General features: G+C 40.5%; 3 protein-coding genes across 3 annotated transcripts; 1 reads left to right on the forward strand and 2 right to left on the reverse strand.

Annotated features, from left to right (window-relative positions):
• Nucleotides 1-2,046: 2,046 nt before the first annotated feature.
• Nucleotides 2,047-4,053, reverse strand: LOC108882737 (uncharacterized). The gene is made up of 2 exons (XM_051072594.1): nucleotides 4,014-4,053; nucleotides 2,047-3,344 (listed from the first exon to the last, which is right to left on the reverse strand). Exons 1-2 carry the CDS (start codon nucleotides 4,051-4,053, stop codon nucleotides 2,179-2,181), a joined length of 1,206 nt encoding a protein of 401 aa, XP_050928551.1. The 3' UTR covers nucleotides 2,047-2,178.
• Nucleotides 4,054-8,188: 4,135 nt separating this feature from the next.
• Nucleotides 8,189-12,805, reverse strand: sybl1 (synaptobrevin-like 1). The gene is made up of 8 exons (XM_018675407.2): nucleotides 12,642-12,805; nucleotides 12,045-12,222; nucleotides 10,972-11,029; nucleotides 10,577-10,714; nucleotides 10,281-10,371; nucleotides 9,797-9,864; nucleotides 9,621-9,713; nucleotides 8,189-9,254 (listed from the first exon to the last, which is right to left on the reverse strand). The coding sequence occupies exons 2-8, from the start codon at nucleotides 12,188-12,190 to the stop codon at nucleotides 9,186-9,188; spliced, it is 663 nt and encodes a 220-aa protein (XP_018530923.1). The 5' UTR covers nucleotides 12,191-12,222; nucleotides 12,642-12,805; the 3' UTR covers nucleotides 8,189-9,185.
• Nucleotides 12,806-13,725: 920 nt separating this feature from the next.
• On the forward strand, nucleotides 13,726-17,568 carry polr1d (RNA polymerase I and III subunit D). The gene is made up of 5 exons (XM_018675408.2): nucleotides 13,726-13,826; nucleotides 14,420-14,517; nucleotides 14,970-15,046; nucleotides 16,547-16,629; nucleotides 17,259-17,568. Exons 1-5 carry the CDS (start codon nucleotides 13,788-13,790, stop codon nucleotides 17,304-17,306), a joined length of 345 nt encoding a protein of 114 aa, XP_018530924.1. The 5' UTR covers nucleotides 13,726-13,787; the 3' UTR covers nucleotides 17,307-17,568.
• Nucleotides 17,569-18,536: the final 968 nt, after the last annotated feature.

The following is an 18,536-nucleotide window of genomic DNA, read 5'->3' on the forward strand; positions in this document are numbered from 1 at the left end:
GAGGAAGAGTCCCCCTCCTTCCCCAGGACTCCTCTTACTATGAAGAGTAGTAGGGCAGAGGGAGTTGACTGTTTATCTCCCAAGACCTGGACAAGAGACCAGAGGTGACATCTGTATCCAACACTTTTCCTGTGGAACATGTTGACCATAGCTGAGCTCATCGGGACAACAGTGGGTCTATTAGAGGAACTGCTCACTGTTACCCTCTGATGGGGAGACAGCTTTACTACATGATTTTTGTTTTTCATTTTACAAGAGCATGTGTTCTTGGAACAGAGCTATGCAAATGGAAACTTAAAATGTTATTTATTATTTCTGTCATTTTCATCATTTTTTAAATGCTGGCAACAAGCAGGTGAAAAAAATGTTTTAGAGTAGAAAGAGCTATCTTATCACATCACTGTATTACTTTGAAGGATCCTGCTGTATTAGCTACAGTGCACACACCCTCCACAAAACCATGTACCTCTAGTGCTGCCATTAATCCTTCAAGAGCAGTCCAAGTCAGCTCTTCTACTGTGCTTGTTTCCATTATACACAGGGTTAAACAGACCTATTACACAACCCTCTCTGTTTACACAAGAGAGGAAATAGTTAGGAAATTATTAGCTTTCTGCTTCGTAATAGGTAGTTTAGAGAACTTGTGAGGGTATTGATTTTGATCTACTGTCAATGTTTATTTACTGACATGTGCAGATCAACTTTCCCCTTTGTAAGACAAATGAAAAACAATTATCACAGCCTGAGTTTTAGTGGATAACAATCCAGCATAATGTTTTAACATTGTCCAGTAATGATGATTCCTATACCTGTAATGCTCCTCTGCCTGGGCTGGGGTGTCCCTACAGTTTTGGAGGTCCTGGATTCATCCCTGCACAGGGTTCCCTGCCTTTGCCTGTTTGACAGAGTGGCTGGTCTGGGACTGACAGCTGGAGGTTGTGAAAGCGGTGGTCCTCTTGTTTGTTTAGGAGATGGTTGTCCTCGAAATCTGCTCTTTCTCTCCTCCCATGAGGCTCCCGCTGCTGTTGATTTGCTGGACTCTGCCTGCAAGAGAGCAATTTGTCACTTTCAGACATTCAGCTCTGTGCAGTTGGCTCTGATGGTTCACACCACAAAAAACATTTTCCCAAAGATCCCTGTCAGCTCCAACCAAATCTTTGATCTCCAAAATTATCTTTGCAGCACTTTGCCTCAAAATGTTTCATGTGGCTTATAGAAAAGTGAATTTTAACAGTAGTTGAAAATGAGTAATGATTTGTTACTCAGTTTTTAATTTTACACATTTTCAGTCTATACTCACCACCAAGCTGATCCTCTTAACTGCTCTTGAGGAGTTTTCAGCAGGTCCCTTGGCGGCCTCAGCTTGTGCGTCGTGTTTATTCTGGGAGGAGCAGCTCAGGTTCCCTGGTTTGGTCTGAAGGTTGTCAGCTTTGGGAATGGTAAAGCTAGTTGAGATCCTTAAAGTTGCTTTCTTCTCCTTGGGTGGCCTAGATGACGACGAACTCTCTGATGAGCAGCGAGGCCGTGTCGTAAGGACAGGAGGCTTGTCCTGACCTAAAGCTGAGCCTGACCTGACCTCAATTTTCTTTGACATGTCCTTCTTTGGAACTGGTTTGGGATCTGTTTGGCCACTTCCATCAAGGGATTTTTCTAAGGATGAGAGACAGAATGTCTGGTTGCCAGCATGCTGCACTGAGGCCTCTGGCACTTGGCTTGAGGCTGCCTGCTCTGTTTCATAGCTGGCATTACTGCATTGGACTGCTGAAGCAGGTGTGTAGTGGTCCAGTGGGGATGCTCTACCCTTGTCCTGTCCATCCACAGCAGTATGTCCACATGACTTTATCACTGTCACGCCCAAGTTGGCAGCCCCAGTATTTCACTTTCCTCTGAGATTCACCAACCATTTTTGTGGTGGCAGAAGCAACTGCAGCGCTACTCTTTGTCTTAGCAGGACTAATCCTGATAGTTACTGCTCTATGTGCTTCTGTGTGTTTATTGTGTTGTGAAGTACGGACTGGCCCTGCCATTTGATGCAAAGTTCTTGTCACAACTTTAGATTTTACGTTACTCAAGTCTGACTTAGGAAACTTCTTAATTTCCATTTTCTTGACTTGTCTGGCTGAAGGCGGCAGTCCTGTAACTAAACGTTGTTTTGGAGTCACAGCGACTGGCTGCCGTTTAACAGCATGGAGTCCAGGGCTGCCCTGCATTTCCATTGCAGGGAGACTCTGAAAAGGAGGGGAGGCTGGGTATCTTGTTCCCAATATTTTGTACTGGAGTGGAAGTATGAATATCCTTGTCTGTGTCTTGTTGCATAGCTGACAGACTGGACACAAAAGTCTTCCCCTGTTCTGGTGTAACTGCTCCAGGGAACTGAGCCAACAGCTCTGGTTCAACAGTAGCAGATTCAGTCTTCTTTCCACTATCTGCAAGAGATGTTTCACAGACAAAGGTCATCAAAAGACCTCCTTCATTCTCACTTGGCAAAGCTACAAGAGAGTTGCATGTTTCCATATCATTGTCCTCGTTAGGGAGCTCCCAGTTGTCCGCCTGAGTGAAAGTCATACCAAGACATGGAGGGTCTAGGTTTTCCTCTACTACTCTTTCTGTAGATTTTTCGCAGACATGTGGCAGAGTGGTTGACAGCAGGTTAGATTCAGCAGGTAATGCTGGATGGCCTGCAGCTGGAGAGATTGATGACTCATCCAGGGAAGAGACTACCAAGAGTGACTGGTCTTCCAGACAAAAACTGTTGCTTCTTATTACCATTTCCCCAGAGCTCAGGGAGCAGCAGTCATTCTCAGTGGAACCTCTACGAGAGGTCTCACATGAACTCAGGTGGCTTTCCCTCCCAGCAGAGTCTGGAGACGTCACTGCACTGTTATTTCCATCCTCTGCGTTCTTAATAAAAGTCTGGTACTTCTCTCTGTCTTGGTTGCCCAGACTCAAGTTTTTATTCCAGAAATTCCCACTGGCATTAACAGGTGTGGCAATAAAAGTTTGGTTCAAGTTTGTGCTTACTCCACCAAACGCATCACCCTGTGATAAGGTGGTGTTGTAGGAGTTATCCACAGGAGAACCTAGACTAAGGCAGCAGTCCAGCATGTTGATGTCAGGGGAGCTGCTGGCTTCTCTGTCACTCAGGTTGGAAATACTACTACTGGAGTCAGGTGACGGAGACATGGATGAGTTGCTGTAATGACTCTCAGGAGAGAGGCCCAGCTGCAGGACTCTGTGGGGCAAAGCAACTGTGCTCTCAGTTTGGTCAGAGGACATGCTGAATGTCTTATTAGACATTTTAGAGTTCTGGTGGGATTTTGCCTTCTTCTGTCGCTCTAAACAAGCTCACATTCAGTTAGCAGCAAGGTAATTCATGAGATTTGACGATCAGGTATGAATATCTGTGAAGAAAGGAAAACGATCAAAAATTTGTCACCATGCTGCTACAATATCTTCGTTATTTCAGAGAATGTTAATATTGACTATTGTAACAGTAGCTGGATACTCAAATTATTTATGACTTAATTTAATCTAATACAAAAGTTCATTAGTATCGTGTTTAGGGAATGCTGTAGTGCAAGCCTGTCTAAATTATTTCCTAGTTGTTCAGTGTGCTGCAAGATGCAGTTTCATTAGGACTGCTGAATATCAGGTTACCCAAGTATCTGTACCTGTTCTAAAGCTGTTTTACTTTTTCTGTTTACTTGTCTATGGGGAATACTTTACATTGAAGCTGAGAGTGACTAGAAAATATCACTATCACTATTGTCGCTGTTGTCTCTGCTGAATCATGGTGTCATAAAAGGTTAAAAGTGAGGATGGACCAGCAGTCATGTTTCCACTCTGAAATGGGGCAACATGTGTTTAGCATGAGAGGTAAATGGCAGTTTTAACTGCTTTGTTGTATAGTGTTGTGTTTATTTAAGCTGAATGGACTGCTAAGCTTGCCAGCCACTACTGCAACAAAAGCACCATTGTGGTATGTACCACCAGAGAGTAAGGTATCAGGTCACCAACAGCCTGAAAATGTTCCAGTATGTGGACCTCAGACATCCCGGTACATATAAGAATATTTAACAAGAGGAAAAACCTATGCAGATCCATAAATATTTTAAACATGTTTCTATAGCAAAATGCTGACCATGTACAGTTTTATAACTCCATCTGTCCCAGTTGCAATCACCCTGAAAAAGTGAATGAAACAGCATTATACTATACCAGTCAGTCAATGGAGAGAGGGTTCAGTTAACCTCAGGTTTCCATTCTTAGGTGGAAGTCTGCTTGCCTTTGGCTTGGCTTGTTTTACTGCTAAGATCTAAATTTCTTTGGTAGAAATACCTAAACATAAACAGGCATCTTAACGGCTGGGGTGTCAAAATAAAACGTTCCTTCCCTTGTGTATAAAAGGGTAAACAAGGCTGTACCTTGAGTGAAACATAACTGACCAGTTAAAGAGTCAAAGACACCTGTAGTAATCTGAGACCTGACAATAATAGAGCAATAATATAGAAAATAGAGAATAATAGAGCTAGCTGCAGCTAGCCTGAGGTGCACAAAACTATAATAAACTATATACATTGACTGTTGTTTAGTCAGCCACCTTTACAAACAAATTTTTGCAAGCACATGACACATTTAACTCAAGTGTCAACTAATATTTAGTTTTTTCTTCAAATAAGACACTGTAATAGAGGAATCAAAATCACACTGTCAACCATAGAATGAAATGTGATTCAAAAGTCATACAAAAATGAATTTCACTGAAACAAAAAAAAAAAAAACACACAAAAAAAAACAAACAAACAAACAAAAAAAAAAAAAAAAACACACAACATATCTGAATGAGTTCTCAGCTGAAATATCCTCTGGGTGCTACTCTATTCTTTACAATGACATCTGACTTATACATTTGGGAGACTTGATTATTTAAATATGCCACAATAATTACCAGATGTAAATATTTCACTCCACCTTACTTTCAACACTGCTGCTGCTAAGATATATCAAAGCAGCTGTTATTTAATCTGCATAGCTAACGGTCAAAATCTGAATGAATAATATGTTTGTTTAACAGGCAGAGAAACAACACACCTTATTACAATCTCTATAATCAAATAAAGTGTACAGCCCTGGCAAACTGCTGTGCACATTGAACCTTGGCAAGAACAGTCACTCCCCAGCCACTGCAGTATCTTACATCACAGATAGAATAATGATGCAGAGCAGTGATTTTACTGGTTAAAATGTTACTGGACATGGTGTGTTATGTAAAGAACTGCACCTGACACAAACTATGACCTGACCATATTTATGGAAAAATAAAACCATAGGAGTCAAGCTACAAGACACAGAGCCAATGAATGCAAAGACACACTACAGAGAAAATACAATTTTAAACAGGTCAACAACACTTACCTTTCACTAAAAAGTGATGAACCATAATATGAACTAACTTAATTCCTCCATTCTTGTCCTTTCCATTCAGATGGCAGTGAGGAAGAAAATACCTCCACAGTTAGCAGTGCTGTATCCCGTCAGAGATCACTCAGTGTTTGCAGGTTCACCCGGCTCATTTTACTCTCTGTGAGACAATCTCATTACTGCTTTCCTTCCAAAGTGCTAAATCCAGCCAACTGAGCAGGCAGTGGTGTGCGAGTCTGCCTCAGCCAGACACCAACAACCCCCACCACTCCTTCCTCCTCGTGTTCAGAGTCAACTGTGCATCAGTAATGTTACAGCCTGAATGAGGGTGCCCCTTGTGTAGGAGTAAGATCCTGTTTTTCCCTCTCCTCCCTGAGGTAACATGGCCAAATCCAATGGGCCTACTCTAGCAGTGAATCAACACTCACTCTAACAAGTCCTTGTGTACACCAACAGTGACTTTGCTGCACACTGCTTCCCACTGCAGGCATGTCAAGGTCCAGCTAGCGACTGTGCTCAGTATAGAGTTCCACTTCTAAGTTGACAGAGGGAGCAAGCGAGGAAGAAAGCAATGTTACCTTATCCATGCTGAGCCCAGTGCAGGGGGAGTGGCAATGGCCAGCCAGACTGAGTTGGCATTCACTGTTGCTAAGCAGCCAAAGTCCCTCTTTTATGAGGGAATGGATCAAGCGGCTTTTTAGTAACAGATAAGTGAAAAGGCGAACAGAATAACGGGAGGCCTAGGTGAAGGACAACGTTGCACTATGACAGTTTTGCACTGTAGAAACCAACCACAGCTTGCACAGAAAGTCACTTATTCCTAGATGACAACACACATTGCAATGTCGTATAGCTGATAAGTTCTCTGAAGTCCTCCACTGATAATGTCACAGTCTGATGACATGGCCTCATGTTGTACACAAACAGCTTGACACTTGATCCTGACACTACAGCAGTGGTGTAACACCACCGTTTAAGACCCCTAAGACCCACGCTATTTCTGCTTAATCTATACAAGGCCCCTGACCCTGGGAACTAGTGTCTAATCTTGACTAGAGACAAGATGTAAATCATGGTACAGAGTAAGCTTATCATCTTCTCAGGGTTATATGAATAAGTCTTATATCCTTTAAAAGCTGTAAGTTGGTTAAACAAGTACCACCTGTGTACTGGACCTTGTAGTTTGAGAGTCAGAGGCATTCTGCCCTGTCAAACAATAAAATGGAATCGTTTTGAAACTGGCTTAGATGAACTATCAACAAATGAAATCTTTTTATATGGGGTCTCACAAAGTGCCTCTGTTTACCTTTAGGGAATTCCAGTGCAAGTTGCAACCTTCAAATTGCATTACAATCTTAAAACTCTGAGTGGGAGCAGCAGAATTATTTCAGAAGCCCCTAAGGCACCATGCAGACAGCCTTGAATGGCCTTCCCTTGCCTTTGCATGGGTGACTGGATAAATCAGGATCACACAGTGAGCAGTTATGAGTAGCTGGGGCAGCTATCAAAAGCCTGAGTACAGAGTTGTCCGACACTCCAGCAAGGCAGCAGGTCAAACTGGGGGATTCCAGCTAGCATACCACTGGGACAAGGCTGTCCTCTGTAAAACACGGGGAACAAAACCACACCAATAAGTCTGATCACAGCTCCGTCTCTCAACAGCCCGAATATTATTCAGTCTGGTCTAGCGTAAAGACATGGGAAAGGCTAGCTGTGGGCCTGTGCCATCTAGTGAAAAACAGAGGCATGTCAGATGTGTGCCCATTTAGTTATTGAAACCAGAAGATGCATTCACTTCATAAATACTACTGAGATATGTCCAGTAGGTGATAGATAATCCGAGTGTGGGCCCACCTCCAGCCCAGTTAGATCTATAATTAGACCTGGAGTAAACATAGAGTACAGCTACAAATAGCAAAGAAAATACTCTTTAAAGTCCATAAATGGTTCAAAACACAGTAGACGACACAACGCCTCTGGGACACTCTAAAAGACTGGAGTTAAAATGTTTTTTAATGTTAAAATGCCCCACTATAAGCTAACGTTAGTTAGTTAGTTTTGAATATTGTTACAAACAGCGGGCTAAAATTAAATGACTACATTTGAATTTCAACGGTCGAAAAACAATCATGGAGGACAACAAACGGCAGTTGACGAAAAATTAGCGATTAACAGCTAATTAGCTTAAGTTAGCTATGAGGCAGAACAAGAACAACGCTTGAGGCAAACCTTAATTAGTTGACGGTAGAACCTTTTTGATATCTGAAGTGTACAACTTATTGTGGTAGAAAAGATAATAAACGGCCTTACCACCTATCCAAAGAATTAAAATATACACTGGGTTTTTAGTTCATAAACCACAGTTTGCCACTGAAAAATTACCACTTTACCTGTCACAGGAGCGAGCAACACCGACGGGAGCGCGCCACCGTCGAGCTCGTTATGAAAGATTAGTTTCACCTGGTTGTTTCACTTTTTCAGGGCGCTCGTAACAGATCGCTCTCACATTCATGTCTTTGAAACAACAGACTGACTGACAGACCTCAGCTCACACTGTCCCGCTCAAGTTCTGAACAAAATGTTGTTTGCTTGAACTTTGACACAATGTGGTGAGGTGGCGTCTACTCCGAAGTAAGAGCTAGTCATAAATCAAGTTGTTTTAATCAGTTAATGAACACTCAGCTTCTGCGTCTGTTCAGCTTTTGTCTTTGTAACCAGAGGAAATGAAAGCCATATATTTAGTTTCCCAGCTGCAGAGATCAACCACTTGATACCATCAGAGTTTATTATTTCAAATCTGAATGTACAATAATTAAATAATTACATGATTATAACCCATATGATGCCAGGAAGCAAATCTATGTACAATGTAAAAGTGCATTGTGTTAACAGAAAAACATGGGCACACTGAATATCCTAGCAAGGGTAAAGGGCAAAGTAAGTCTCCTATCAAGTCCACAGGTGGGGAGAGTGGAATGGATTTTCTCAAAAAAATGGCTTGATTTAAAAGAACCTTTATGTCTTTTGAATCAGTTAATAGCAATCAAATATACAATATTTATTTGTATGATCATATCTGGTATTTCACAATATCCATTTTAAAAGATACCACTGTGCTTGGTGATAAAACATACTGTAAATCAGAAAATCTGCATACTGCATCAGTTTTGTCAGAAAAATTAGTTCCCAGTTATATAACAAAGGACCAGACACTGTACTGTGAGAGTCCTCCTTGATGGATCTGCAACATAGTATACATGCTACTTAAACTTGCAGGAACCACATGTCTCTGTTGACATCAAAGGAAAAGCAGGAAAATAACAAAGTCATCTTTGTTATCTTTGTGGTTCATTCTGGTACCAGTGTGAATGGATTAATGACATACAGTAGATAGGTGCAGGACAGTATCACAGATTGATACATCAGGCCACTAAGTGCATGAGACAGGATGAATGTACCATACTAGAATAAGACAAGATTATTGTTCCACATCAGTTTTAGGCCACATGGCAGCTGTCCACTAGTGTGGGTATGAGGTGGGACTCCCTGTCCAGAAGGCAAGTCAGTGTGCACACTATCGAAGAGGGGGTGAGGAAGGAGGCAGGAGGAGGGACAGCATGTGTCTTCAAGGGATGTTGAAGCTAGAGGAGTACAGAAAGGAAAGCAGTTTCCTTTAGAGTCCATTGGCAGGCAGAGTTGAACAGGCGCTTCTCCCCCTCATCCTTTAGTCCTTTATCTCCCTCTCTTTGATCCTGACTCTGCTCTCATTTTTTGACACAAGAGGGCCAGCTGAGGCCTCCACAGGCAGCAGAGACAATAATGTAAAGGACCACCTGAAAAGGGTGCAGAGACAAAGTTCACTTCCACAACTGTCTGATTAATCACATAGTGAGCAATACAGGGAGGGGAAATTCCTTTAATCGATGTCACACAATGCTGACAAGCACTCTCAGGAAAGATCAATGCATGTAATGTAAGTTTTACAGGAACCTAATGTTCATCACAGCTGAAAACTGATGCAGTAGAAGCAAAGAAATCTGGCTTTTCTGATAATGAAGAAAATGCTCTGTTTCCTCATAAGTGCATTTTGTCAGCACAGACAAAGCTAAAGTAATAATACACCATATGCGGATAAAGAACAATTACACTGTATCCAGCTTATAACCATCTTGCCAATTATCATGACTGTCTGTACTCACCAGGCACACCAGCACAATGACTACAGTCAGCTTGAGGTTCTTCATACACATGGCTCGTGCAAGGTTACGACTCGTGGTCTTAAATGTGACCGACTGGAGGAGGGGGAAGGAAAATAAGCATCAGTGCCAGATACAATGCATCAAACAGGGCAAAAACCATTGGCCTTTAAACTCACTGAATCAACCAGATTTTCTGTCTTGTCAATCAGCAGCTCCAGCTTCTCTCCTCTCTGAGCTACCAAGTCTGTAAAAGGACACAAAGAGAGCCAAAGTTAACTTGGGGTACGCAAAAGGTCCAGTGTAATGGACCTGTGGTTTAAGCTGAACTGACATTTGAGACAGTAATCCTTCAGTTTCCAACAGAATTTTGCGTATTAAAATATTGTGTAATCTTTTTGGCCACAACAGTTGCTTTGGGCATGATGGCCAACAAATACCAGTGGTTCACTGGCACAGCATAATGAAGAGGTCACTGATGCCACCACACACACTGCATCCATTTAAGAATGAATAATTTCCCATCACACAGAGCCAGCCTTTTCTGATTCAATTACATCACCATATTAAACAAGTAATTCCAACATCGTCTTATAGCTCCATATATATAAGAACCATGTATTATTGGGCATCCCTGTATGAGGACACTCATGAGAAGCTAACCTATGTTGCGGACCATAATGCCCTTCAGGTCATCTACTTGCATCTGACTCTCAGTGAGGCGATCTGATCCGCGTGGGTCTGAGTGGTGTTTCTACAAAGAGAAATAAAAACAGAGAGAGGCGGGAGAAAGGAGGCAAGTGAAAAGGACATCTAAGTGTATTTCGTGATTACTAAATCTGTATATGTGTTATATCTTTTTTTAGGCTACAGATGGGGGAAAAAAAGAAAAAAAAACAGTCACAGAGCCCTTACAAGAAAACGTTCCTCAGTATTGCTCAGGCTCTTGTCATACTCACCATCTGAGCTGCCAGTGTCGAGGAGAACTCACTGTTCATGGCATATGGCAGGGCGGTTTGTGCTCGTGACCCGTATGTGGTCTGGAAACGCTTCTTGACTTCACTGAGGAAGCTGAATGCGCGTGACCTCTCAAAGTCCTTTGGTATACAAGAGTTAAATATAAATTATAAATGCATGCTAGTGAGATGAAAAAAGTCTTTCTTCTATATTGTTACAATGTATCTATCTTATTGATATAAAGATTTAAAAATTTTAAATAAAGTGCCTTTCTTGATTAAATCCTGCCACATTCTGTATAATAACATCATTTCAAGTGAGCATATACAGACTGGCCTATTATCCAACCACCTAAACAAAAAAAATGCATAGATAGTAGAGCCAATTATATACTTACATCATCAGTAATACACAGGTATATGATTCTGTCATGGCAGATGTAATGAAAGAGATAGCTAGGAAGGAAAAAGAGAAAAATTGTCAACATCACACATACTGTATATAGCTGAAAGCATACAGCTAAGTATGTTATGTTTTTAATATACTACATTATACACACTAGAAACATTAACTAGAAGTAAACAGTAGTAAAAGGGCTGTAAATCTAAATGACAATGACTAGTATTGTCCTTCACCTCATTTGAATGAAGACATGCATCAAAACTGTGCCACTGTGACATGTGATGCCACTTTATTGTTTTAGGTGGTGATTTCCTGGTTGGTTGAACTCCAGTATCTCTGATGTCTGATTATTTTAGTGACCTAGAGTTCATCACTTTTTGCCATATTTAAGACAGTCCACACAGAATATGAACACACAGATTAACATAAACATTTTTATCTTGTAGGCATTACTGGTCCATGAATAGACTGCTTACCAGCAATTTGTTTATGCTGTAATTACTACATTACTCCCCACATTCTGTAGTCATCTGATTTCAGAAATGTCAGTGTAAATGCACACATTCATTTTTCAGGTACTTGTGTTAAAAAGAGTATTAAGTATTTAACCAGACATACAAAATGTGGTCCAAATGTGCATTATTAATAAAAGTAACATCTCACTAGTCAGCAACAGTGTTGCAGGAGATCATTGCATCAACTCCTATTGGAAATAATCTTTTAACTGAACTTGATGACAAGCGTGTTTTTTGTGTGCATATTGACAGCTGTTAACAACCAATGTTTACACTCGCCTGAACAAACTACCATGGAGAGCTGATCTGCACTGAGCCTTTTATTCAGCACTTTGGCTAAGTCTGTTACTGTTCTACACATGGTTTACTTTCTATAGCAATATACATTTTTAGATCACACCAGCACTGGGACAAACCTTTGTGATATGATCCTTGCCAAACTGGGAAAGGTTAAGTCAGCTGAGACTGTAATCGCAGCATGTGGGTGCGTGACTGTCGCGTGATGTCTGTGTGCAGGTGTGTGTAGAAGTGTGTGAGTGCATGTACGTCCTACCTGCCGTGGCTGTAAGTCAACTTGTTATTCTCTGAGGGGATTTTGGCTAAGATCTGTTCAGTTACTTCCAGGAAGTTCCCGCCACACCATGCATGCTTGGCCAGGATGGTGGTTCCACGAGCCACCACAGCAAACAGGATTGCCATGGCAACAGATGGGATGTCAGCTCAAATACTCGCTGACAACACAAAAACAATAAGAGAGAGATGTTAGTGGTGGAGCCACAGGCGTGCAGGATGAGCCGAAGAAATAAGTGATTGCTTAACAGAGAATGACTCTAGTGAAACATCTGAGACTACTGTTACAGATAGGAAAGTAATGAAGGAGAGGAAATTATGTGTGTGTGTGTGAATGTGTGTAACGGAGAAATCCAAATACTAAAAATCACCAAGCCAGTGGTAATTACTTGTGCTAACAGTCACGAGAAATGAAAACGAAAGCCAGATTAACGGTGGCTGGAAAACAACAGGCTAGCTAGCTAATAATGTTGTTGACCAATGTACGTAAAGTAGGTGGCTGTTTAACGCAGTAACACTTAACGTTTCTAGCCAGAGAGCTAATACGATTGACAGAGATATATAATAATAAATCCAATACCTCGATATGTCAGCGCTGTTCAAAGCAGCTCATTTAGCGCAAATTCCAACATCTAAGGACGTTTCAGCTGCTAGCAAGCTAGCTAATCCCTTCCGAGTGACTTCTGCTTTGCAAATCACCCAGACCTCCAAACCGGAAACTTCCCTCCTCTTCCTGGGTATTGTAGTTCTTACCACAACGCTTACCCTTCGTTTTCAATTGTATCGGTGCGCTTCTGGAAATACATTTCCAACTTCCTGTTGTGTAGTCATGTCGTCACATGTTTTCATACTTACGTATTGTTGTGACGATAGTCTGGATGAGACGTGTTAATTTTATCCCGCGTCATCATCTGACAGGCTACTTGTGGCCTTTGCCTGTGCTCTGGTTAAGCAACGTCTCATCTACATCCTTAGCATCTTTTAAATACCCAGGAAAGTCTTTATAAATATTTAATATTCTGCTGGGTTTTTATAATCTCACTCTTTCCATTTTATTTATTTATTTATTTATTCTCCTGGTATTTTTTTTTTAAATTCCTATTATTGTTTGTTAATTTTTTTTTACTTGCATTTGTTTAATCTGGAGATTCTGATTATTTTCTTTTTTTCTGTAAAGCACTTTGTAACTTTATTAGTTTATTATATCATTATTATAAAACATCAGTTGTTGTGTCAGTATTGCTGGATTGTCGTTATAACATGTTTTAAAATGTAACAATGTACCCTATTTTCACCACTGTTACAGAATTAGCGTTATAGACATTGTAATGTAAAATATAAGTTAATATATTTGGATGTTGTTTATAGAAAATATTAAATTGCTGCTTTATCTTTATAATGTTGGCTCATACACCTCCATTAATAACAGACAAGCAATGGTTCTTATACATGCTTTCTTAGACTAGGCTCAGTGTACCCACATATCTAAACTTACAAAAGTCAGACCTACAGTAAGGGTTACTGCTGACGACTACTGTGCATGTCTCTTATTATACTCCTAAATGTTTCATTCATGTCTACTGCCATAGTCACATCCCCTGTCTGTGGTCGTTACTGCTAAATGTTTTGTGCTAATCCCTTCTGCGCTTTCTCTTGCCTGTTAGACAGTGACGAGGGCTAAATACCCTCCATATTTGTATTGACGGACGGAGTCGGAATGTGAAGCATGGCTGGAGAAGGCGAGAAGAAACCGGTGCTGGAGATGGTAAGAAGCGAAAATGCTTCACGTATATTTTTATATTGTGTACAGCTAACATTGTCTTACCGTTATTAAACTATGTTTGGGAATAATATTCAACTAGAAAAGCTCACGGTAACATCTCGATCGCATCTAAACTCCTCACGTGGGTAGCTACAGTAGCTAACGATGAGAAAACAGTTATTGCACCTGAAACTCAAGTTACACTTAAAACGATTCTCTTTAATGCAGCATTTAGCTCTGGACACATATAATGAGTGGTGTTCTATAGAGATGATGTTAGCTGTAAGCTAAGGTTAACCACTATCTATTCGATATTTGCTTCTTTCTCTGACTCGGAGTTTCTCCAGTGGGGGGCAGTCTTTAAACACACCGAAGTGTTCCTTCACTTTACCAGCATGTTGTTCAATATGTTCAACTGACACCTATCAATGGGCATCTGTGAGATAATAAGTATTGGATTTAAGGGCAAAGCATCATATTTCCATCTCAGTGTGACTGAGACTCACACTTACTCGTCTCCAAGGAGGGTGTTGAGTAATGTTTCTGTTCAGAGTTGGATGTGTGGTGTGTTCATAAATATTTCCTGTGTGTTTTAGGTCCAAGCTGATGGGGCTGATGAGGGCTGTGTGACATTTGTGCTGCATGATGAAGACCATACACTGGGCAACTCTCTCAGATATATGATCGTAAAAAAGTACATGTTTTTTGTTTTGTTTGTTTTGTGTTGTTTTTTTTTTTAAACCAGCTGCTTTAAACTCAGCATGTCATAGTCATGGGGTTTGGCCCATTTTTCTTTTTGTATTTAAAAAAATGTAGCCTCCCTCTGTCGCATTTATCACACTTGAAGTACAAAGGGTATGGCTGATGATTAATTTGTGCCATTTGTAGTTTGACTCCAGCTGGAGGGGACTGTTTTTTTCCCTCCTTACAGCTCACACAAATCATTTTGACAATTCCTGATAATCGTATCAGAGAGGGTCTCTGTGTGTGTTTGTGATTCCTCTTTGTTCCCTGTGTTTTTGTTCTTTCGGTCCAGATCAGCTGTTATCAGTTGATAGTGGAAAAAAAAATCACACCTCCACCCATTTTAAGCAAAAAAAAGATAATAATAACAGATCTCACTTTCATATTCCTGTTTTCCAACAGTCCGGATGTGGACTTTTGTGGCTACACTATCACCCATCCATCTGAGAGCAAGATCAACTTTCGCATTCAGACACGAGGTGAGAGAAACCCTTTAAACCCCCAACCACGTCATCTTATTTTTCATCCTCTAACAACCTAAATTTGTTTACGTGTGCGTACGTGTGTAGGACAGCGTGAGGAGTAAGCATTTTCAGGTTGTCTTGCAAACATGTAAACATGTTGATTGGAGTCTGGTGCATTCACTTTGTCCACTCAGCCACACAAGAAAAGCCACTGACTGACTTTCAGTAACACACATGCATATACACCCTCTCTTGTTCTTGTCCACAGACAACCATGACCACTTGCCTCATTACAAAAAAATCAAATGTCAGCCACTTTGCACAAAGTGCCAACAGACAGCAGCAGCCCCATCACATGAAAGGACTCTGCAAGAACGAGAAAACAACTTGTTTTTGTTGTTGAACTAAATTTCAGGATGCCTGGAGGATCTTTCCTCATGGCTTCATCACAGCAAGACACAATTATCTTTCAGGCACCAGGAAAAACCCTGATTTCTACTGATATTCTACAGATGTAATTTTAGATATATTCCTGTCATTTTGAGCATCTCCATATCAATTGGGAGAAGATGACTAGGGCTGCACTAACAATCATTTTCATTCATTTGTTTTCAGTATCCCCCTTTTTTTAATTAATCAACTAAATTACCATAACAAGGGACTCAGGCTAAAAGTGAAATTAAAACATGGTTTGCTTTAACATCCAAAAGAACAAAAGTTTTCAATTAATAATGATGAGAATCCAAAAAAACATGGTAAATCTTTGTCATTGTGCAGCTGTAATCACTTTCGGGGAACATTCATTTTCCATTTCCTATTTACCTGCTCTGTCATCACCAGCAATAAGCTGCTGTAGCATTTGGTAAATTAACTTAATTAATAAATTATACTTAAAAATGTTTTTTTTTCACATCAAATACATAATTCAAACATGTTTAAGTTAAAAAAGTCAGTGAACTCCTCAGCTAATGACAATAAAAAGCAGGCTGCAGTCAGGAGTTAGTGGGTTAGAGCTACTTGGATATATAAAGAAATATTCAGCCATTTTGGGTTTGCTGTTCACAAGAAGCATCTGCTGATGTGAACCACGTTTTGCAAAAAAGAGAGCTGGAAAGGGTTGTTCAGTAATCAGAGAGTTTAGATATTCATCAGTCCACAGTTAGACATACTGTCTATAGATGGAGATGACTTAGTACTGTGGCCACTCCCTACACCTGACTCCAAAGGAACAACACAGAATGATCAGTGAGGCAAAAAAAGAAGCCCATAGTAACAACTTGAAACGTAAAAGAAACATTGGAGTTGGTTTTAACTTCTCTGTCGACGAGTTGGGCTCCATGCCATCCCTCACTGTGCTTCTTGAATTTGCCAAAGAGCACACTGCCACTCCACAACCCTACAAGGAAAATGTTTTCTGAACAGATGAAACTGGGGTTGAAACCACATCCGTGGTTGTTTCTGTTATTAATATCAATAGTGGTGGTTCTCTTCAGAGATATCTGCTGTCTGTTTCAGGAGGAGCTCCAGCCACAGAGCCTCTGCGGAGGGGTCTGAATGAGCTCAGTGATGTTTGTCAACATGTCCTCAACACCTTTCAGGTAAGCCTGTGTGTCCGTTTGTAACACTGATCACCAGCAACAGCCTGATATTGATTTGTTGGTGAGTTGTGCCTTAGTTCACGTAGTAAATGTGTATCCAGGTTAGTTTGAATCAGCACATGACTACATAAGTTATTGTACATACATAACCTCATCTCAGTGTAAGAGTTATTTTCATTTGAATAGTGGATCATTGTCCAGCCCAGCTTTGGCCCATTTACAGATTATGCACAAGCTTATATTTTCTGTTGACTTACCAGCAAAACTGTGTGACAGCTGATGCTTAGTGAGTGGTATGGGGAGCTTTTGTACTGAGCAGGGAGGATCATCAGTCATCTTCATGTGGTAGCTGTCAGCAGCGTCTGCTGTGCTGAATGGTCATTGTATCTGCCCACCACAGGGCTTCTGTCCAAAAGCTGACCTGGGGCTCTGACTTCTCGAGACAAGCAAGAAATGAACCTTTCCACATATGGAAAGATAATATTTTCATGTGGGATACAGGAAGAAACCCTGGGTCAACTGATTGGCTCTGTATACTAGCCCCACAGCGAAAAGAGACTCAGTGGGCATCTATTTAATGCAGCACTCTCTCTCCAACTCTGACTACATGTTGCTATTTTTTGTTCCAGGCAAGAGTGAATGAGTTCAAAGAGCGGCAGGAACAACCCATGGAATGAAGAGCTTGGTATATGTGGGACTGTGGAGCTGTTAGACATAAGTTCCCACAAAAAAACTGTAAAAATTAGTTACCTTGATATTTCCTTTTTTATATTTTGACTAGCCATAGAGAGACATGGCACGCTCTCCTACTCCTGAAAAAAAATATTCACAGTCAAACATTTGTACAGTTTTCAGATTGATTAATGATGTATGATAAATGTGTGTTCTTGTGTTCATCTTTCCTGAATTGTTGGAATAAATATTGAAACAAATTTCAAACAGGGAACTTCATCAACAAAGACTTTCATTTTCCTTTTTTTTAGGGATTTCATGGAAAGATTTTACAACACCAGCCACTCAGTCATTTGACTTGTGCCATAATATTTATTTTCATAGTACTCATGTAGCACTGTTTGAAGGATGTCCAACCCTGAAGTGATGAGTCTCTCAAATGCCAAATTGCTCTCATCTGTCCTTTGAAGCCACGTTTGACAAATGAAAGAAGGAGTGAAAGCTAGAATGTCCTCATTAGTGGAGGAATGTGGTGCAAGGGACTGCATACGGTGCCAAGAAGACAGAGAGGGAAAATGAAGGGAGAGAAGTGTAAATAATGAGGTTAAAGTTATTTGAGGTTAATCATGTCACATGTTCATGTGTGGCTGCCTTTGTGGTTACAGAACATCATTCAAGAGAAAACAGCAGCTACAACAAATCTGACAAACAATATGTCCAATGTGAGAAACTGTATCTTTTCAAAGTCTACATAATTAGCACAAATTTTTTAATGATATGATGGAACTGGTTGATGTTGCTATTTTAAGGCAGTCTGGCATTTTGAGAAAGTTCACTTACTCACTTACTTAGATGAGAAGATTGATACCGCTCTTGTGAAACTACAGGTGGTACTTAGCCTAGCTTAGCACAACAACTGGTAATGAAGAAACACAAAGGCTAGCTTTGTCTGAAGGAACAAAATGCAGCTATCAGCACCTCTAAAGCTAACCAGTTAACATATTTTATCTTTTTTTATTTAATATTTATGAAAAATTAAGTGAAAAATGACATATTGAGGTTTTTCAGGGAGTTATGTGCAGGACTATTTCTTGGCTGGGCGTAGTGATTACCACGTCAGGTTTTGTAAGAATTAAACATTTGGTAGGTGTTAAGCTGACTTTTTACATTTTATTTCATTTTATTTTTTTTTACCTGAGTTTAGCCTCCTGTTAAGCAGATAGATCAATCTTCTC

Source organism: Lates calcarifer, linkage group LG8 (assembly GCF_001640805.2).
Source record: "Lates calcarifer isolate ASB-BC8 linkage group LG8, TLL_Latcal_v3, whole genome shotgun sequence".
Taxonomy (NCBI): domain Eukaryota; kingdom Metazoa; phylum Chordata; class Actinopteri; family Centropomidae; genus Lates; species Lates calcarifer.